The sequence below is a fragment of the Sturnira hondurensis genome, unplaced genomic scaffold, assembly GCF_014824575.4.
Source record: "Sturnira hondurensis isolate 20B ecotype Veracruz unplaced genomic scaffold, ASM1482457v3 Scaffold0001221, whole genome shotgun sequence".
Taxonomy (NCBI): Eukaryota; Metazoa; Chordata; class Mammalia; order Chiroptera; family Phyllostomidae; genus Sturnira; species Sturnira hondurensis.
Window position 1 is genome coordinate 265,897 of NW_028073852.1, and position 21,319 is coordinate 287,215.

Genomic DNA, 21,319 nt, shown 5'->3' on the forward strand with positions numbered 1-21,319 from the left:
GGAGTGGACACAAGGTCCTGAGCACAGGCAGGCCGTATGCTCCCTCGAGACCAGCTGTCCATCTCCAGGACCCACCCTGCCCCACAGCCACTTCCCAGCAGCCCTGAGCCTGAGACGGGAAGGAAATGCCCCCACTGCGCGACCCTGAGAGGGTCCCTCCCCGTCTCACCTGCAGCACCTACGATCTGCAGGGTCCAGAGTCTGGAGGGGTCGGGCCCTCTCCCCAGGGACACGGGGCCACTGGGACCAGCCTGGATCGCCTGCAGCTGCCCACCCTCCCCCCCCACCCCGTGCAGCCTAAGGAGGGCAGGGCACATCTCACATTTTCACAACATTCTGCAGAGGGCCAGCCCTCGAAAATGAGCCACAAAGAGTAAGAGAAGCATGACACCTGCTCTCAGGTTATTAAAAATAAACAAAAACCAGGAAAGAGGCGTATTCTTTATCATGAAAAGATCATTTAAAATATCTTGAAAGGCAAATGTGACTGTTGAGAAGGTGCTTCTGCTGCTGTGTGTGCCTCCATGGGCCTGGACACCCACGTGTCAACTCGTGCAAGCTGTGTCCAAGTCACAAATGTCACTTGGGTCCGGTCTGAGGACAACAAACCAGCCCAGCGCAGAAGGGCAGGTGGGCTGAATCAGGCCTGCAGCCTGGTGACCAAGCAGCCCGCCCGCAGGTGCCGCGTCCTGGACCCCACGGGCAGCTCTCCTCGGCATCCTCGCATGCTGTCTCCTGAGAGCTGGGTGCCCCCACCGGGGGTTCAGCCCTGCTGTGTCCACAGAATCACTAGAGGGAGGGTGAAGTGCACCTGCCCTGGGAGACGTCAGCAGGATGCCAACCCTGGGTGAGGACCAGCCAGGGCAACGCCGCTGGTTCGTGGCCAGCAGACCACATGGCAGGTCTCGCATTGTGGCCCGGACTGTGTCTCTTGAGGAACTGAGAAGTGAGACCCCTCAGGGAGAACGGGGAGGGCACAAGACGGCTCTCACCCTCCCCCCGAGAACGCCCCATGGGAGGAGCAGTGACAGGGCCCAGTGCCCGCTCCAGGTGCAGAACTGCTCCCGAGAGCAGGTCTGCAGGGCTGGTCCAGGGTCGAGGACTGAGGCAGCGGACCTCGGCAGACACACGCTCCTGGGTTTAGCCCTGAGGACCTCACACTTCACACCCGAGCTGCACTGCCTGTGGCTCACGCCCTGGTCATCCTGCTGCCCCTACCTACCCACCCACCTCGGGTGGTGGGAAGCCCTGCCCACTCTTCCCAGACCCTCAGGGTCCTGCTCTGGAAATAGGACCCGAACAGGCTGTGCGCAGAGAGCTGAGCACACCTGCTGCCCTTAAAGTAAAATAGTTTGCTCAGAAATAATCCTCAAACGGAAAATGTGACCTTCGACCCAGATGCTCCCCTTTCGGTTTTTTCAAAACTGAAAATCCAGCTTCCGGACATTTTCCCTCAGATCTCATCATCCCACTGCTGGCAAGTCTCCTGTCGGGAGGAAGTGGCAGGTGGACCTGCGACCTGCTTCCAGGAAGAAGGAGCAGGAGGCCCCAAATTTTGCCCACCAGACACAGCACCCACGGAACTGCAGCACACTCTTCCACTGGGTCCCAGCTGTGCCTGCGCAGCTGTCACCTCACCAACAGTGGTGACAATGGCACCACAGCACCTAGGGTGCTGCCCCCCAAAGCAGCGCTCCCCTCGCAGGGTCTCGGCTCATTAGACTCAAATGAGACCATGCCCACAGCGCCCACCCAGGGGGCAGCTGGCCCGTGAAAACTCCCAGGCACGACCCCTCCGTGGGAGTTTGCCCACCCCACCACATCGCCAGCACCACGTCCAGGTAACCAGCTTTGAGGACACGCCCACCACATGTGCCAGAGCCCAGGGCAGCCCACACGATGGAACCAAGGAACAGAGGGGTAAGACCTGACCCTCCCACCCCCTCGAAGGGGAAAACCGACCGGTGTTCACGGAAGCCCCACAGCAGCTGACAGCTGTTCCAGCCCCCAGTCCCTTCAACATCAGCAGCTCCTCCTGGCTCGCAGCCGTCACGCAGGGGTGCTGGCTTCCCAACAAGGCAGCCCTGCCTGAGCCCATGTCTATTAGTTCTAAGTTACCATTCTTTGCAAATTAAATGCTCCCATGACCCCTCCAGGACCCTCCTGTCTGTGAGAGGTGGCAGAGGCTGTCTCTCTGCTGATCCCACGAGTAGACCACACAGGGACCAGTGCTGTCTGCCCTGCAGCTTGCCAAAGGCCGGTGGAGGGGGAGGGAACTGAGTGCGGCAGGAGGGCACCCGCCCTGCTCTGCTGGGCACAGGCCGCTGGTGCAGGAGCCACCCACAGCTGATGACAGGGCAGCCTCAGCACAACAACTTGAAAGAAGCGAAAACAAGCATTCAGGAGAATTAAAGGCTTAACCAGGAAGTTAGGGACCGGTTCTGCCACTGACTCATGGCCTTGGATTCTGGCCCCAGTGCCCAGACCTCCACTGGCCCCGAGAGGGCCTGCACGCAGCTTCAGAACTGGCAGGCCCAGAGGACAGTCCTGCTCAAGACCCTGCCTCGCCGGGCGGGGCGTCTCGGTCCTGGCCTATAGCAGTACGAGGCCCACGGAAGGGCACTGCCCGAGATCAGAGGGTCAGCCCAAGGAGCACAACCACGCAAGTGGCAGGCCTCCTGTGTTTGGTGATGACAAGCCTGTGCCCGTGTTTTTTGCCCAGTTACCACCCCTGCCAACGAGTGTCCCCCTGGTCCCTGAAGACGGGCCATGGACAGGTGGGTGAGGGTGCACACTCTCGTCTGATCACAGACAGCTGGTCACGCCACACGGCCTGGCAGTCAAGCCTTGGCCTCCTCTCCCCTCGGTCCAGAAAACAGCAAGCCCCCCCTACTACAGCCTTGCTGTGTCCCCAGGGGAACTCAACCCCACTCCATCCTCACTCTAGTCCTCCGATCAACCCCACATCCCTGCAGACTCTGGTTTCTATGATTCCCATCACATTTGTCCCTTGCACCCACCTCGGGGCTTAAGCTTGGTTCTTCGTGGCCCCCAAACAACAGAGGGGATGGTGAGCCTGGTCCTAACACGGTGCCCTGCCTGTGGCACAAGAAATCAAAGCCTCTGTCTCTTCATGGCATGGGGTCTCTTCTCAGGAGCCCACCGCAAGCCCTTTCCAGTGAACAGGTGCTCACTGAGTGACCCCTGCCACCGCGGCTTTCACAAGACGAGAGTGCAGCGGCCCCCCAGCCCCTGGAGGGGGCGCGGGGAGGGGGGCCTCTGTGTACACAGCACCTCCACATGGGCGGCAGGAAAACAGGCACAAAGAGACCACGGCCACCCCACCGGGCACGGGAAGCCCCAGCCCCCACTGGCCCCCGTCCACAGGGCACACCCAGCCAACCAGCTAGCTGGTCCTCAGGGCAGAGTCACTAAGAGGAACGCTCCTGCAGGTTCTCAGCAAACCTGCAATTCAAGTGCAATAACATCCCAGAGGCCTTACCTGTAGAACTCCCCAGTCAAGTCAGCCAACCCTCAACAAATTTTACCCCCCTGTGGGCACGCTGCAGGCGGGACAGACAGTAACACAGTTGGGAAAGTGCAGAAATTAGTTTAGTCGGTAAAGGGTTTCTTCCAGGTAGCAAGATTCTCGTTAAAAGAGTCACAAAAAGATCTGCCATTAAAACAGCAGATAACATAAATGTTATCAAAGTGGCTAAAATAAGAGTAAGTTAGGTGGGCAGACACTACTTTCTGAGCACACTGTGTGGAATTAACACAGCCACATCACTATGTCCAAAATCTTAGCTTTGACCCGAACTGTGAATTTCACCTCTTACAAATAATGCAGATGAACCCTGGCTGGCGTGGCTCAGTGGAATGAGCACCAGCCTGGTCACCGGTTCCATTCCCAGTGCGGGCACAAGCCTGGGTTGCGGGCCAGGTCCCCAGTGGTGGGCGTGTGGGAGGCAGCCACACACTGATGTTTCTCTCCCCCTCTTTCTCCCTCCCTTCCCCATCTCTAAAGCTAAATAAATAAAAGAAAAACCTACCAAAGAAACTCAATTCGAATTAGGTATCAAATACTTAAAAGAATTAGATACCCTTTGAAAACCCACCTAATGCAAGGGCATATATATACACACACACACACACATACATACACACACACACTCCCACCCCCCTCAAAATTACACACATAAAAAAAGAACTAAACGGAAGAATTACTAGAAATGACAATACAGAGATACTGTATCAAGAGAATTAAAAGGCAGCTCACATAATGGGAGGAAATATTTCTAAATCCTGTGTCTGATAAGGATCTAGAATCCAGAATATATGTAGAAAACAAAAAGTAACAAGTGCCTGGCAGGTGAGAGGACAGAACCCTGGCGGCTGCTGGCCCCTGTGGAGACAGGGCAGCACTCCTCACAACGGTATGGTGACCCAGGGACCCAAGCAGTCCCACTCTAGGACACAGGCCCAAGACAGAAAAACAAGTGTTCCAGCCAAAAGCTGTGGAATGTTCCTAGCAGTTCTATTCAGTGGCCAGAATGTGGAACAAGGTAACCGCCCAGCACCTGGTGAGTGGGGGAGAAAAGTGGTCACCCAGAGCGATGGTTACTCGGTCGTGAACAGCCATGAAGTTCAGACACTGCTCAGCCAGGGGACCAGACACGGAACGGCCACACATTCTGCGAATGACGCTGTATGGCCTCACTCACCTGAGAAGTCCAGAAGCGAATGCAGCTGAGGCTGAAGTGTTTACTCTGAAACGGTCAGCACTTAGTTTTATGAAGTGAATTTTACCTCAACTAAAACGACGCTGGAAATGACTTTTGAGCAAGCACCTCTGCCCTCCCCACGCTGCAGCGACAGTGTTGGAGGGGCACCCAGCGTGGGGACCCAGAACCCGGGCAGGACCAGGACGAGAGCCCGGGGAGGTCCCCCAGGTGCATGCTGGTGCATGTCGAGGGGTGTCAGGGGCCGAGAGCGGTGGAGGGTGTCCACACAGGGTGTGCCCGGGCGGGCGGCATCAGAGAAAGTAAAAATAAAAAAAACACCTGACTCAAACGAAAAGGAGCTCAGATAGTTGGCCTTTCAAGTAATAGTCTTATAAAACTCAACACGAAGTGTTAATGAAAGATGAAACGAAACACAGGCCACAAATAAGACTACAGAAATGACCAGGCAATTTCAGATGTCTGTTTGGACGCACACAGCACACACACTGCAGTGGACATGCACCTCATGTATGTGACATGCATGTAGCCAATGGAATCCCAGGCACATCTGGCTCTGACAGAGGTGAGACCCAGTAGGTCAGGGAACCTGGTGAAACAAGAGCTGAAAGGCCTTGTTTCAGGGAGAGGGAGAGACGGAACCACGAAGAACAGTGGGGCGGCACGAGGCTCACAAAGGCCTGGTCGGGTTCCCAGAAGGAGAAACAGAAACGGAAAACACGCCCAAGAACTGATGGCTGAGAATCTCCCAGAAACAAGGGAAGAGGCAAGTCAGATGGAAACAACGGCACCCTCAGCCCCACAGAGGGAAGGCCCTACCAGCGGCCAAACCAGAGGGGCAGCAGCCACGGCAAACACAGCACAGGCGCCTGCCTAGGACAGGCTCGCAAGGACACCTCGGACCACCGACGGAGGCGGTGGCACTAACACGCCTTTACCGGAGGGACTTCTGCGGGACCCAAAGCCAAGTTGCCCCGGAGGTCAAGTCTGAGGCGGGAAAAGCAGCAGGGACAGGAGAAGTCCCACACGCCTGCAGACCCCGTGCCTCCAGAACAGTGGCGTCGGGTTCACCTCGAAGACAGACCAAAAAGCCCGACACTCCCAGCACTTCAGGAGAGAAGCGATCAGGTCCAGGATGCAACATAGGTCAAGAAATTAAACATTTGTGATACAAATCTGAAGATTATCATTAAAGAAGAAAAACAATATATAATTTCTAAGCTAGCAGAGCAGAAAGATACAGAATGGAATGGGGAAGAAAGGCTGCAAGAGAAACCACAATTTTTAAAGAGCAAGAAAGACATTTTTTTTATGGAACGCTTCATGAATTTGCATGCCATCCTTGCGCAGGGGCCGTGCTAATCTTCTCTGTATCGTTCCAATTTTAGTCTATGTGCTGCCGAAGCGAGCACAGAAAGACAGATGTTTTTAGGTGAAGGAAAAGCAGCCCGAGAGAGCAGACCGGAACCTCAGTGCCCGCGCCCAGAGTGGGTGCTCACAGACTGAACCCACCGGGCGGAAGTCAACGGGCGGGTCTGCACTACACGTCGGGAGCGTGGGGACGTGGGAAGGACGGCAGAAAGAGACGAGGAAATCCTGAGGAAATGCCAGCAGGGGAACGCTGGGGGAGCCACACTCCTGCCAGGGGAGACCCCGGGACACAAGGCAGCGGCGGCATGACCGTGACCTCCGGCGCCTCGGCGAAGTTCACTCCGTGCCAACCGCGGCTCTGAGCTCAGGACACGTGCTTGTCCCCCGCCAGGTCTGTGCCCACGAGAAAAGAAAACACAGAGACCTGCGCACGACTGTTCACAGCAGCACCACCCACAAGGGCCAGAGGCCAGAACCACGCAACTGTGGGCAAACGAGACATGGTCCTCCTGCGGGCTGGGGGCTAAATGGCGTTCCCTGAATTCATGTTGGGGTCCTGCTCTCCAGGGCCTCACATGGGACTGCATTTAGAGACGGGCCTTTAAAGAGATAATCCAGGTAAAATGAGGTCATGAGGAGTGGCCCTTTTCCAATGTGACAGGTGCCCTTACAAGAGGAGGGGGCTGGGACAGGCGCACAGACCAAGGGGCAGCCATGGGAGGACACAGGAAGAAGGTGGCCATCTGCCAGCCAAGGGGACAGGCCTTCACAGCAGTGACCCCACCAGCGACCCCACCAGCACCCTGATCTCGGACCTGCAGCTTCCAGACTGAGAAAGCACCTTTCTGCCGTGTAAGACCCCGCCCCGCACTTGTCTGTCTGTTCCTGTCTACCGCGTGTTGGCGGGCTTTCCACTGGTGGTGGCGCCTGTAGCAGGAGGAGAGAAAAAGAGATATCAATTTGTGTTAGATTTCCTTGTTCAACTGAGCCAAGTGACTCCCGTGCCTGGCTGTGACTGTATCTAGTGATCGGCCTATAAAAGAAGTTCAGTGGGGGGAGGACAGAGGCGGGGCCTGCTCTGGAAAAGCAGGGAGCCTGGGGGGCAGGGCTGAGCAGGGATGCCTCACTGTGGGTGGGGACAGGAGGGGAGGGCAGGGAAACTGGGAACCCTGAAAATCTGGCCCATGTGCCAACCTGAATCACTTTCCCAACCTCAGACAAAGCACGGTCTCAAGTTTCACTGGAGACTCAGAAGCTGCACGGATCACACTGTGGGGGCCGCGGGGGGCAGGGACCCTGTCAGGACCCGACCGCACTGCTGCCCCTAGACCAAGTCCCTGCGTCCCCCAGACCGCGAGGAACCCACTGTCCCTGCTCCTTCTCTGTGGCTCCCCAGAGGAGCTGGGCCGTGTGCCAGGCACACACACCCTGCACCTGCCCCCACAAAGCCCCCCAGACAGCCTGGCAGGAAAAGGGCAGCAGCTCCCTTACCGCCACCCCCCAAATAAAGCAGCCCCACTTCCACAAAGGTTGGGATGGTAGCATTCTCAAAAAAACGAGCAAGTGAGAACTCAGCCATGTTTGACGCAGCTCAGACTCCGGGACCAAGGGAAGCCCTCCCCTCCCTTGCGGCCCAGCCGTTGGACCCTTTGATACAGTAACAGTCCACTGGTAGCCTGAGGGTTCTGCTGAAGTGAGAAGCCAAGTGCCCTGCCCAAGGCAGACAAGCTCCCCCACTTCCCAACACCCACGGCTGAAGAAAGTACCCGGCTCCCGCGTTGCTGGCCCAGCCCAGCCAGGCTGGTGGTCCCCAGCGTCACTGACGCTCCGGGACAGAGTCTGGTCCTCAGTCCGGAGGAAGATGCCTGAGAAGCCACAGCAGAGCTCAGTACCGCAGGGAAGACCCTCCAGTTCTCCGAAACCCAGGCCGAGAGGGGGGAACTATGGAAACAATGGAATCCCACCCACAGATAGGACACTGACTAGGAGGGCAAAGGGCCACGACGTATGCCACAGGGGCCAGTCAGCAGCAGGACCCAGAAGACAAGAAGGGCCCAGGGCCCTCTCAGAGCCATGTCTCCAGGAGCCTGGACACGCATGCCAGTCGGAAACCCCCGAGAGACAGCCTTCACCGAAGGGCGCAGGTTGCTGAGGCACAGCACGCTGCAGCGGGGGAGTCCCGCTGGATTCAGAACAGGAGCCGGGGGGTGGGGAGGCCAGTGGCAAGGAGGAGGGGGGCTCCTGCAGGAGACACCACCAGAGTGCAGGGGGGCGGGGGGCTCACTCTCCACTCTGTCCTCCCTGCAAAGGCAGGCTTGTGGACCACTGTTTTCGTGTGCAAGAGTGCACGTGCAGGCGCACACATACACAGAGGTGAGCTGCCCTGCCCTCCAGGGGCCTGGGCCTACAGTAGGGACCCCATGGTCTCACACCCCCACGTACCAGGGAGCAGCGTCAGGCCTGCATCTGGCGGCACCAGTCGGAGCCCCATCAAGTGTCGCGCGACCCCTGAGGGCACAGTTCGTGTCTGGGGGGCCTTGTGCCGGGAGGTGCCCCTAGGCCTGAGATCTACCCCTGGGGCTGGGCCACCAGGATGGGACCTCATGGAGAGGGTGCTGACCTCAAGAGCTGTCATCCCAGCAGCCTCTAACAACAACCAAAGTTAGAGAAACTGACGTGATGCCTCTGAATTTTCTCCTTCCCTCGGAAGGTAGCACCCTGAAAAGAGGGTGAACAAGTATAATGAGAACTGGCTTGTTTCCTTGTGAGGCAGAATGGAAGTGACCAGTCTCCTGTAAGGGCCCTGCTGTGATCAGGCCACTCCCACCACTCCATCCACACCAGCACAGGGTCCCAAGGGAAACCCACTCAAAGGCACCCATCTCCCTACAGGCAGGAAGGCTCAGGCCACCAAGGAACCACCCCACCGCCCCAAGTCACAGAGCCGCGAACAGAAGACCCCAAGCTTCAGTCAGGCAGCCTGACCACTGAGCATGGGCACGAGGGCAGAACGGAGGAGGTGGGGGCAGTGGCAGAGACAGTGGACGGAAGGAAGAGAAGCTGCCAGAGGTCATGAGGCAAAGGCTCACGCAGAGCAGCCTGACCTTCGAAGCAGGAGAGCAGAGACCCTGGCTGGGCACACACAGCACCCGCACGGCGGGTGCCAAGCCATGGCAACAAGCTGACGTGCAGCCGGCCCTACAGCGCCACCCTCCTCACACCCAGACCCATCGCAGCCCCACGGGCAGGAGCCCCACCGAGCTTTGAGCACGTCGTCCCTGGGCCACCTCACAAGGCGGCATTCCCTGCCCCCAGGCAGCCTGGTGCTGCCTGCACCTGTCCCCTTCGCCCTGGGTCACTCTCTCAGTGCTGCTGGCCTGTGCACACCAGGCCCACACAGTGGTGTTCCGAGGGGCTGCTGCAACCAGGTGGAAGGAGGAGGCAGAGGGCTCGGCGCAGCCGCACAGCCTCCAACTATGAGGTGGCCGTCACCCTCCCCTCGAACTCGGCCACAGTAAGTATGGCCTAGCCTTCCTGAGGATTGGAAGCTCGGCCTGGGCCCCCAGAGTTCTCAGCCCAGTGAGAGAGACCACCCTCTAGGGGAGGCCTCTGAACTAAAACTAGACAGGGAGGGCAGGGCAGCCAGTTCGCCGGCTGGCCACTCCAGGACACAAGACAGGTGAGTGGAGTCACCCTGGGCCCCCAGACCAGCACACCTGCAGCTCCAGAGGCCTCGCCAGGCAGAGGCAAGGGGGACAGTGGGACCTGCTGCTTTTCGTGACATGACTTTCAGAACCATTTTTTACTCAGTAAATTACATGATGTCAAATATGAACAAAATTAACTAAGAACATTTTAAAGAATTCTGCACAATGGTAAAGCCAGATCAAGTCTTAAGCCTTAAATTTTTAAATAAACAAAGGAAAAGCCCAACAAAATTCAGGACGTGGCCTGGGAAGCCCGATCCCATGCCATGGGGCCTGACCCAGCTCCCACGCCGCCTCTCCCCTCCCCACACGGGGCACCCTGTTCCAGCCACACCAACAATGAGGACACAGCCACAGACTGGAGAGCAAGCAGTCTAAGCAGGGAGAGGGACAAGCAGGGTCAGAGTCTAAGTGTCTTAGTTACTTTTTAAGGAAAGAAAAGGTCAGAGGGGTGCGGAGCTGATTCCCAGGGCAGCTGCCGTCCCGCCCGGCTGTGGGCTTCAGCGCAGTGCTGGTCCTGGGCGTGCGCTGGCAGGTCCCCGAGGCGAGGCGAGGCCCGCAGAGGCTGCCTCCCTGCCTCCCAGCCCTCAAGGGGGAGGAAGGACGAAGACTGCCAGGCACAGGGCCCAGGGCACAGGGCAACAGCTCCCAGCTCCTTCAGCTCCAGGATGACATGTGGGGAGACACGCTACAGGCAGAGTCGCGGCTTTGACTGGCGGCTCCCAGCTGCCAACACGCACCGGAGCTGGGCGCAGAGGTCTCCCACACTGTCTCTATTACAACATCGCAGACTTACTGGAGCCTGACCTGCACTGTATTCACCTCTGTCCTTATGGGGGACACATCGGAACCCTCTGGCCTGAACACCGGGCCGGCACTAACATGGCACTCACGAGCCAGAGCAGGGAGCTTCCGGGAGGTGCACTGTGGTGCTTGCCTTGGCCCATGGGTGACGCTGCTCTGAGGCAGCTCAGTGGTGCAAACACGTGGGAGCCAACACATGAATCGTAGCTGCGGGCAGGAGGAATATCAGGTGCATCTCTAGGCCCCGAGGGCTCAACTCCTCCACTTAAACCCCTCCCACCGGGGCGGCCGCTCAGTCTCACAGAGCAGCCGGCTCAGACAGTCCTGCTCCTGGGCACTGTCCGCCGCCCGCCGCCCGCTGCCTGCCGCTCCTGCACTGCCTGCCTCCGGTGAGTACCTGCCATTTCTTCTCAAATTCACCTTTTCTTCCAAAACAACTCTCAGCTGGGTCCTGAAAGATCTGCCTCAGTGAATCGGCTGCTGCCCTGCTGTCTCTAAGGACTACTCAGGACCCAGCAGGTGCATCACTGCAGAGCAGACCTCGATTACAAAACTCTTAACAAGGCTACGCTTTGTTCTCAGCCTGTGAAGAAGCTAACCTAGAAATTAAGTCCTCATTTCTACTATAAAACCCATAAAGTTTAAAACAAAAGTCAAATTTTTATTATTGCTTATCTGTTGCTCACCTTAAAAATAAACTATGGTAAGTTTCAACATAAAAGGTCATATATATACTTGTATGTGATTACACCATTGCTGGTTTTAATTTACAGTTTCTTTAATTTTAGAGCCTTTTAAAGTTTTAAAGTTTAAAATAAATACTGTTCTAGCATGAGTTTCAAAAAAAAAGCTTAACTGAAGAAGATCCTTGTATATAGAAAAGGAGGGTTTTTTCCTCTTTATAAAGTTTTTCATAAATCTGTATAAAAACAACTACTGCCCAAATTAATAGCCAAGTTTGAGCCGAGACAGACCTCACTTAAGCAAAGTCTGTCTATGTTTGCTGTCATAGTTTTTATTTTGCATGAACAAAGTCCTTTCAATGCTTTGAACTGGTTTGGCTTGGGTTTGGGTTTTGTGGGGACAAACGCTGAGCTCCGGGGCTGCAGTGACAGCCCACTGGACGTTAAAACCGGGCATCTACAGTCCAGAGCTCTGTCTGTAAGGGGGGGGCCGCAGCCAAAACTAGTCAGAGCTCTGCTTGCTCCCTGGGCCCGTCCTCCCAAGCCCGTCAGGGAGCTGCCTCTCCCCCCAGGTCACGGTTGTCCCTAAGGTTGCCCTGTATTTTAAAGAACCAAAAGTCTGGGAGGGAGTGGCGCTTAATCACTGGAAAAGCTCAATTGGAGTAAAACTCACAAATCTTGTTCTTGCGACACCCCAGTGGGTAGGCGACAATGGTGTGTCCCTGAGTTACGCAACAACGCCACCTCACAATATTGTAATTATAGCATGCCCTTCACAGCGTCCCGCCTGACGAGGCCCTCGGCCAGACAGCTGGACTTGCCGAAAGGAGTCCTGCAGCCCGAGTCCGGCCCACGGGCGCACGCGCAGGACAGGCGCAGCGCCTTGCCCCAGAGCTCAGCTGTAGTGACCACTGGTGTGTCCTACCCAAGTTCCAAAAGGGCCTCCTCCTGTCATCTGTTTTTCAGAGCTCAGGCTCCTTAGACACTCTGCATCTGCCGGCCACTCACTGTCATGCTAACCGTGAGCAGCCAAGCTAACTGTCCAGACTGAGGGGCATCAGAAGGACAGGGTAATTTGGTGTACCTAGCCCTGCTCTCATGGAAAGGGGGAGCCAGACACAGCCCTGCCCCTGGCTCTGCCCACAGGCAAAAAAGCCAATTGACTTAGCTTAAGCAGATGTTTAAAATGCTTGAAAAGTCACAAAAAAAGCACACTTTTAAATGAAGTAGGAAGACCTGTGTGAGGGCTCCTGGTCCATGTCCTCTGCCCCAGTGTGGACAGGGGCACCAGGTACTTTATCTGAAAGGCTCTTCTGTCCCGTGAGGGTGGGTCTGTGCGCAGGGCACTCACACTGGCTCCTCTCTGAGTCAGGGCAGGCAGCCTTGGGCGTGCAGGAGGGTCAAAAACACTGTCACGTAAATCTTTCAGGAATGGCAAACACCCGAATTTGCACAGATGCCGAGCCAAAGCCAAGTCCCAGGGTCTCATTTTACTAACCTCTCACTGCACAGCTTTCCAGCACCGTGTTAACCAGACACATGCATCCCCAAAAAAGGGCTCAAGGACCCCTCTGAAGTCCCACAGGAAAAACTCCCCGGGAATGCAGACCCACCTGCTACAAACAGTTAAAGCTACGGACTGTACTGTTTGGGCAACAATGCCCTTTGGGGGGAAGATCTGACCCCAGTTTTAGTTCCGGCACCCTGTAAACCTCACTGGGCAGGAGGACTCACAGACACACAACACTCTACAGGCCGTCCAAGAACCTCACGGCCACCTCGGCCGTGCTCCCTGCTATAGAATCAGCAACTGTGCAGCCAAGAGAGGTCAGTTTCCCGAGTCAACGCCATGACTTCGCCTGTGACTCCAGGGTGGCCCTCAACTCCCACCACACTGGCCCGGGGCTGTCCCGAGGGCTTGTTTACTGTCCTGTGGGCCAACTTCAGACAACAGAAACTCTAGACACAACTGATTAAAAAGTACACATTAAGAGAGAGGCAATTACCTCCCAGAGTATCCTTTTGGGTACTACTCTGATTAACTTACACGCAACTTGCCTCCTGTAACCCTGTGAGAAACCTTAACCGATGCGGGTTTGTTCACATTTCTGCCTAAAAGCACCAGCTATGTTAAAAGAGACTGCTTCTAACCCTGACACGCTTTTCTTAAGTCCAGAGGGGATTTTCCTCTCGGCTGAGCACTCATTTCCGGGCTGGAGGGGTGGACCCGAGCAGAATCCCGATACTGGGACTCTGGGCTCACACCTGATCGAGGTTTTGCAACTGTCACCTTGGGAAGAAGCTGCTCGCAGCGAGTGATGAAATCACCCGCTTTCAGGTCTCTGCCGTGACACATCCTCCGCAGCCCTGGGAAGCTGCCTCGCAGAGGTTCTCACGCCTCCAGAACCAGAGTGCAGGGAGACGTGCCGGCACAGGCCCTGCTGACTTATCTGGCTGGCCCGGCGGGCCGCACGGAAATTGTGCTTTTATCACCCAGAGCGTATCTGCCCCCCAAGGTATGAACTGAACACTTGGGAAGAGTCACTGCGCATTTTTCCTACAATAAGCAGGGAAATTAGAAAGACACAAAGCTATGATTACAAGCGTAATTTGCTTGGCTTGGACCCGGCCTGGCAGCTCCTGCGGCCGCACGCGCTGGGAGGAGGGGAGGGGCAGCCTACAGAGCCCGCTGATGAATGTCCCAGGAGGCGAGGCCCAGGGACCCCTCTCCCCACTGTGGAGCAGCCAGAAACATGCTTTGTCACCCACAACGTGGGCTGCAGTCCCCAGCTCTGCAGAAACCCTCAGAAAGTTTAGGCATCAGCAAGGCTTCTCCCACCCAGACAGCCTCAGTGAGCAGACAGACAGACAGGCTCTGAAAGAACTGGGGGACGAAACAGTGCCATAGAGGCGCCTGTCAGTGGGAGACTGGTTCTTTGTATTTTTAAGAAATACGAATAGGTGAGCAGAGAAACCAGTTTTCTGAGAACAAAATCAGATGGCTTTCTCACAATGTACGGTGGCCGAGTGACAATTAGAGCTCCACACCTCCCACCCCCCGCCCCCACACAGGGCCCAGGACCTCGCCCCTCCTGTGTGGGACCCGAGGGGAGAGGCAGCCGTGGCAACCAGGAACCCCTTGCTCTGTGAAGGCAAGTCCCTCAGGTTTCCCACATGCAGGTCTGTCTCCCCACCCTGTAGAGAAGGTGATGCTTTGTACATAAAATCTAATCACACCTACTAAAGTCTTAAAGCAAAAATGCAGCTGAAAAGTTCTGTTAAGTCGTTTTCTTTGTTTTTTAAGCTCCTTGAAAATATGTCAAAGCTAAAGACCTTCTCCTTTTCACATTTTTATGCTGGGCCTTGACTCCTCACACCTCCGGGCAGCCTCCCCCACCCCTGCGTTTCTCTTGGACTCAGCAACTCCAGGTGCTGGTCCTCCCAGCTGTGTGCTCAACTGCTGTGCCTGGAGGCCCAGAGCCCTGGGGTGTGCACAGCAGCCTCAAAAGGCAGCCAGGGCTGAGACCTGCTGTCACGCCTAGGACTGGTGGGTAGGGAAAGGAACCTGAAGGTCAGCCACACCAGCAGCCCCTGCTGGGACCCAGGGCCCTGGGGGAGGGACAGGCGCAGGAGGCCCTGCCTGCTCAGGTCAAGGGCCTGAGTGGGCGTGGCTTAAGACCAGGTGGCCCAAGGCCTCCTTGCTGAAGGGCAGAGGCTGGGATGGGCTCCCACCACAATCCCACCAGGCACCCCCAGTTGCCTTTCCCTTGAGTATAAGGGTGGCAATGCTCCTGCCACTTGGAGGTAAGACCAGGAAAGAAAGCAGGTGCCCAGCGACGCTCATGCATGAATCCCTAGGAAGGTGGTAGAAACAGAAACTCTCGGGCCCCACAGGCTCTCCCTGACAGCACCGCAGCACAGCACCCGCGAGTGTGCGGGGCCCACTTCCACCTGCACTGAGAAGGTGCGGCTGCGCTGGCAGCCCTGCAGACTGGAGCCTCGGGGGGGGGGGGGGGTGATACCTGCACACAGAATACAACGAGATTCAACAGGGCAGCTCCGTCAAGGGGCATTTCCTGCATGTTACAGTGACCACCTGCTGCTCCCAGTGAACACTCGCGTACAGGTACGGCCCCTTAGCACAGTCAGACCGCGTCGTAGCACGACTTGGACCAGGAACTCTGTGCAGGTGGGCAGGACTGGTCCCCAGTCACTCAGCCGCCTCAGTTCACGGCCTCCCAGCATCTGACACCTCAGGTCACAAGAGAAAGGTTCCCAAAACTCAAATCATGACAGGTATTCTTAGAATTGACCCCAAACACACACACACACACCAGTCCTCTCTGCCCCCAGGCAGCACAGGTCTGTTCTGGGAGGGGCAGCTGGCCCGACTGCACCCTGGGGGCTGGCTGTATCCCTTTCTCTCCAGGCACCTCTGCTCTGACCCCCCAGCGATCGAGGTGAAGACAGGCTTTCCCTGCTGGCCCTCCAGCCAGTGTCCTGTGACTAAGGCTCTGCTCTCCCGTTGCAGCCCCAGGCCTGCAGATGAGCAGCACTCCCAAGGCGGGACTGGCACGCAACGAGCTGGCTGCAGATAAGGCGGCAGGAAGGAAGCAGGGAAGCAGCAACACTCCACGTGTGGACTGAGCAGGAGCCGCCGTGAGCGGGCCACGGGGAGACCAGAGCCCCGGCCAGAGAGAAGAAAATGAGTCTCCTCAAAGAGCGGAAACCCAAGAAGCCTCACTACATCCCGAGGCCTCCGGGGAAGCCCTTCAAGTACAAGTGCTTCCAGTGTCCCTTCACCTGCAATGAGAAGTCTCATCTCTTTAACCACATGAAGTACGGTCTCTGTAAAAACTCCATCACTCTAGTGTCGGAGCAAGACCGCGTCCCCAAGTGCTCCAAATCTAACTCTCTAGACCCTAAGCACGTGCACCCACCGGACTCTGCGGTAAAGCCCACGTGCTCCAAGTCTGCCACCAACAGGCTCCCCCACCTGGACGCCAAGCTCCCACTCGGCCTTGCTAAGGACGATGCCAAGGAAAACGTGGGACTGCAGCTACATGGGCCCCACAAGGGCACCGGGCAGAAGCCTACTCCCCACAAGGAAGCCGCACGCCTGGGACCGGCCCCAGAAGCCACCCTGGGCACCCAGCCAGCCCTGGAAGGTGTCGTGCGGCCGTCGGCCTTTGTTCCCGTCGGAGAACACAGACTCAAGGGGCCAGAGCACACTGAGGCTCCCGAGCCACTAGCCCTGCCCAGCCCCACCGCCAAGGCCACCACCTTCCACACCAAGTCTGCATTCCACGCCCCTGCCTACCCATGGAAAGCTGGCTCGCCTTTCCTCCCGCCCGAGTTCCCACATAAAATCCCACCCACAAAGGGGTTTGGTGCCCTTTCCCCTTACGTGCACCCTACAATCCCCGAGTACCCACCTCACTTTTACACAGAGCATGGACTGGCCACCATCTACTCACCCTACCGACTAGCTGGGAATTCGCCGGAGTGTGACTCCCCCCTGCTGACAGTCTATGGGGCCCAGGACCAGAGGCATTTCCTGCCTCACCCAGGGCCAATGCCTAAGCACTTGAACCCATCTCCCCCGACATACGACCATTACAGGCTCTTCCAGCAGTACCACCCCAATCTGCCAATTCCTTACGGATTTTACAGACCAGAGTCTGCATTTTCCTCCTATGGTCTCAGACTCCCACTTGTCACCAGTATTTCACAAGATCAGAGCTCTCACCTACTGGAAGAAGCTGCCCTGGCCTACCGGGCCTCAAGTCCGTCCAAGTTAAACCCTTCCGACTCCCATAAAAAACACGCAGAGTTTGACAAAGAGAGTCTGACTCCCGAAGCTGAAGACCCTCCCAAAGACAGGCAGAGGGACACAGAAGGGACCAAGATGAGCCCTCGCGCAGGCAGCGCAGCCACTGGCTCCCCAGGAAGGCCGAGTCCCACCAACTTCACACAGACAAGCCAGCCATGTGCCGGACTGGGCAGCCCCTCGGACAAGCCCACCTTCAGCACCTTGGGAAGGCTCCAGCAACCCGAACAGAGCCTCACCGCCTTCAAGCCCATCGTGAAAAGCACAGAGCACCCACATTCCCAAGCTCTGGAAAACAGAAACAACTCCCCCAAAAGGTAAGAACATCTCCTATTTTCAAAACCCCCAAAGTCATGTCCTGGGTTGTGCTCATTTAGCTACTGGCTCAAGGAGCGTCGCACAGCAGCTTTCCTAAGCAGGGTGCCTACTAAGCCTTTTCTTTGCCTCTTCCAGCCCCGAAGTGGTGAGCACCGGCGCTCCGGCCCAGGCAGGAAGCACCTGTGACAGCATGCCGTCCAGCCCAGAGGGTGGTTCCAGGACAGCCCCACTGAACCTCTCCAAGAAGCTGGAGACCAAGCCGGCAGCCACTCACAGCCCCGTGTACAAAGACTTCGCAGAGCCTCAGGACGTGCCTCTCAACCTCTCCGTGAAGGACCCCTGCAATGCCCTGACGCCGAGGCCCTGCCTCCAGAGCCCGCCACGAGAACCAGAACCCGCTCCTGCTTCTCAGAAGGCCGAGCCAGAAGGTTCTGGAGACGGGCCAGACCACACTGGGACGAACCAGAACGGCCCTAGTGATGAGGTTCTAGTGACCAGGCCCACTGGGAAGGCCCAGGACGCACAAGCGGCGGACAACAGTGACGAGCAGAAGCAGACAGCGGCCGTGGCCCTCTGCCAACTGGCAGCCTACAGCCCAGGCCCTGTCCGGGTGGGCGATGGGGAACCCGCGGCCCAGGAGCCCACCTGCCAACGCGAGTCGCCCGCGCTCAGTGCCTCAGCAAGCCAAGAGTCCCCGAGTGACCTCAGACCCAAAGCGCAGAAGAGAACAAGCCCACGGGATGCAGGGAGGCCCCAGCAGGGAGCTAAGAAGGCAAAGCTGAGCGACACAGCCAGAGTGCTCACTCTCCGGAAGAGGACTCGGATGTCTTAGTGTGCCGGCTCCCCCGGCCGAGAGCCCCAGAGGCTGAGGACTCCAAGCCGCTCTGAAGGCACAGAGCGGCAGCCCTGCAGCAGCGCCTTCGTGTTTTTAGTCTGGTCGATCTTTACAAGGCAGTTTTCTCTTCTCAAAAAAAAAAAAAACCCACACAGAAAGCAAGCTGCAATTCAGTTCACTTTCTGTCAATACCAAGCACGAATGTTGTAAGATCCTTCCACTGGGGCTGTAAGAACTTTTAAATGACTCACAAGACCGACAAGTTAGACCCTGGCTTTTAATTTACTTTTGTGAAATACCAAACGGAACAGGTAAAGCTAAAAGGTAACTTTCAGGTGTAAGCCACCTCATGGAAAACCTTTTCAAAATACTTTTCTTATAAATATCTTAGCATGAGAACATACTGTTCTAACTGTATTACTAAATCGACTAAGCTCTGAAGTACCTGGAAATGCCAGAAAAAACACTTGCAGTGCTAACATTCAAGTGCTATATGCAAAAACATTGTGATCTGTTACGACTGAATAACACACATCGAACAAGAGGCTATTTATCCAAATAATTTATTCCAATAGGGGAAGCGCACTGACGGTGAAGCTGTTATCACTAGATTCTATTCCGTACAACATTACAATGGGTTTTCTGCTCATTCAGCCTCATTTCCCTCTCCCTAAAATGATGTTTGAACTGCTAATTTTCTAATAAAGTCATAGATGAAATTTAAGGGTACACAAAATGAAGACAAACACGAACTGTATAATACTTTAGTGTATTTTGCCATAATAAACTTAAAATGGAAAAAGAGACAAGAGCTGAGACAGCAATTAAAACAAACTGAGAAAAAGAATGTGTGCATGTGTGTGCATGTGTGAAGGTGTGGGTGCACATGCAGGCCAGTGGTCACTGAGCTTGGGCATGGGCGCCACCCTGGGGCTCCCTGCAGACTCTCCAAAGGGCCCTCAGGCCTCAGAGGAGGTTCCAGAGCCGCAGCTGCCTAAAACTGCTCTGGCCTGAATTGCAGGCTCCCCTCCCCTCTCTCTGCACAACAGCCCTTTCTCCCACTTGCCACCCGGACTGCCTGGGGTGTCAACAAAGGGCCCCTGGCAAAGCCAGTGGTGCTGAGGGTGGGAATCAGCCCAGTGTCTGGGAGCAAGTCCTCAACCAGGCAGGTGGCCGTCACCCATTAACGTGGGTCCAGTCATGTCAGAGGACGAACAAGGCTAAAGCAGCCAACCACCTGCGTGTGGAACAAGGCTTGTGGGCCAGCACTAAAAAGTAAAGTTTTTTTAAATAAAAATACAACAGAATGTCGATGCAGAATCTCGCCTCGACCTACATATAAGCACTACTCACCAAAGGACGGCCTAAAACCCATCTCGTTCAGAGCTGCAGTCCAGGATAATGGTATTGGCTGTTGTTTTGATCAACTTTGTGCTAACAATGTAAATTCTTTAAAACATAATTTGGAAAAACTTAGCACCTTGCAGCCACGGGAAACGTAACGGCCTGGAGCCGCAGCGGTGTGAGTGCAGGGGCAGCCCCCGCGCAGTGCGCAGCGGCTTGTGGAACGCCAGGGCAGGCAGAGCGGACAGGGTGTGGAGGCAGCACGCCCCCGCCCCCCTCTGTGTGCTCCTTCCATCTGAAAGCGTGCGAGACGGTCTCATTTCAAAGTGACTGTGCTCAACAGGTCACATGGTCTGCAGCACATTCACTGACATGGAACCACTGGTATCAGCTCTGAGGGAGGCAGAGCTCGTCAAAACACTCTTGGGCATCCACAAGGTCACTGTTACAAAGAGCCCTAAAGCATCGAGAACAACCACACACCACCAGCTTCAAACATGGCTGTCGAGGTTCAACCCCAGAGGCACACAGGGCTCTTCTGTTTCTGACTCCAACATGGTTGACAAAGGAGGGCACCTCCGCTCTCTCGCAACTCAACACTCTGCAGGAAGCAAAACCACACATCACAGGCCGAGGTCCAGACTCAGGGCCCACAGCCTCTCCCTGCAGACAAGCTCCTGCCCACTACTCGACACACGCCTGGCTCCCACTGGACCACGACATCCCTCCTGGTGATAAACACGGCTGCAGTGCATGCACTCACAATGGCCCAGAGCACCCCCATGACAGTGAACACTGTCAAGATCAACACTGGGGACAAGATCATCTCAGGCGTCACAGAGGCTCGTGCCCCCCAAATCCAGGCATGCAGAGCAGCTGGGTGTTAAAACTGTACGGTAGGGAGAAGCAGCAATGAGGAGCTGAGAAAGGCCCACGGGAGGAGGAAGGCTGAGGCTGATCCAGCACATCCTCTCTTGCAAACACAACGTCAGTCAGTGAGGGAGCAGACAGGGTGTGGTGCACGCAGGCCACGTGGGGGGACGGGGAAACACCACACTCACAGCAGTCCTGACCAAGCAAAGCCAGCATGCAGCAGGTACTCACCGTCTGGGAGTCGCAGAGGGAGCAGCAGGCCTCTCCTGCCCAGCTCTGCCAGCGCCAAGCACCCACCATGCCAGGCGTCATCTGTCTCCTGGAAACTGAGAACACAAAGGGCGCCTGAGACCCCAGCATTTCCTCCAAGGCCCAGCTCGCCCAAGTTCCATCCCTGCACCTTAACCAAAACCCATCCGTCCGTGGGCTTTTAAAACATCCGCAGGCTCAGGAAACAACACCCCAGTCTAAGTGGAGAGCAGTGCCCTGCTCCCCCTCCTCTGCAGAGGCCCCGTGGTGAGTCGGGTCCTGGTGAACCCACCACAGCAGGTGCTCCAGCGACTGGGCACCAGCCACTCCCTCCACCCCCCAAGAGACGTCGGTGCCTGCAGCACAGGTCTCCAGGCCTGACCAGGGCCGACACTGCCGCTGGTGAGCAGACCGGTGGGGATGACGGACAGTGGCACCACACTCAGGAGATGGGGCAGGGGGAGGGGGGTGGCAGTGCCTCTCGGAGACGCAGGCAGTCCTGCAGCACAGGGCCTGGCCCGGGAACAGCAGGCAGTACGGTCAGTCCTGGGAGCAGGCGCAGC

At 56.5% G+C, this 21,319-nt stretch overlaps 2 protein-coding genes and 1 non-coding gene across 4 annotated transcripts in view; 1 reads left to right on the top strand and 2 right to left on the bottom strand.

The window, feature by feature from the left end:
• TBCD (tubulin folding cofactor D) overlaps window positions 1–21,319 on the bottom strand; it is a 120,738-nt gene that overhangs the window by 58,399 nt on the left and 41,020 nt on the right. For both annotated transcript variants that reach the window (XM_037063601.1, XM_037063591.1), the window contains exon 13: window positions 20,739–20,833. In XM_037063601.1, coding sequence (XP_036919496.1) covers window positions 20,739–20,833 — 95 coding nt within the window. The remainder of the gene's footprint in view (window positions 1–20,738; window positions 20,834–21,319) is intronic.
• On the bottom strand, window positions 6,048–6,154 carry LOC119003410 (U6 spliceosomal RNA). The gene has a single exon (XR_005069959.1). It is a non-coding gene; the product is annotated as a U6 spliceosomal RNA (small nuclear RNA).
• Window positions 10,763–18,786, top strand: ZNF750 (zinc finger protein 750). The gene is made up of 3 exons (XM_037063615.1): window positions 10,763–11,013; window positions 15,839–17,454; window positions 17,591–18,786. The coding sequence occupies exons 2-3, from the start codon at window positions 16,013–16,015 to the stop codon at window positions 18,285–18,287; spliced, it is 2,139 nt and encodes a 712-aa protein (XP_036919510.1). The 5' UTR covers window positions 10,763–11,013; window positions 15,839–16,012; the 3' UTR covers window positions 18,288–18,786.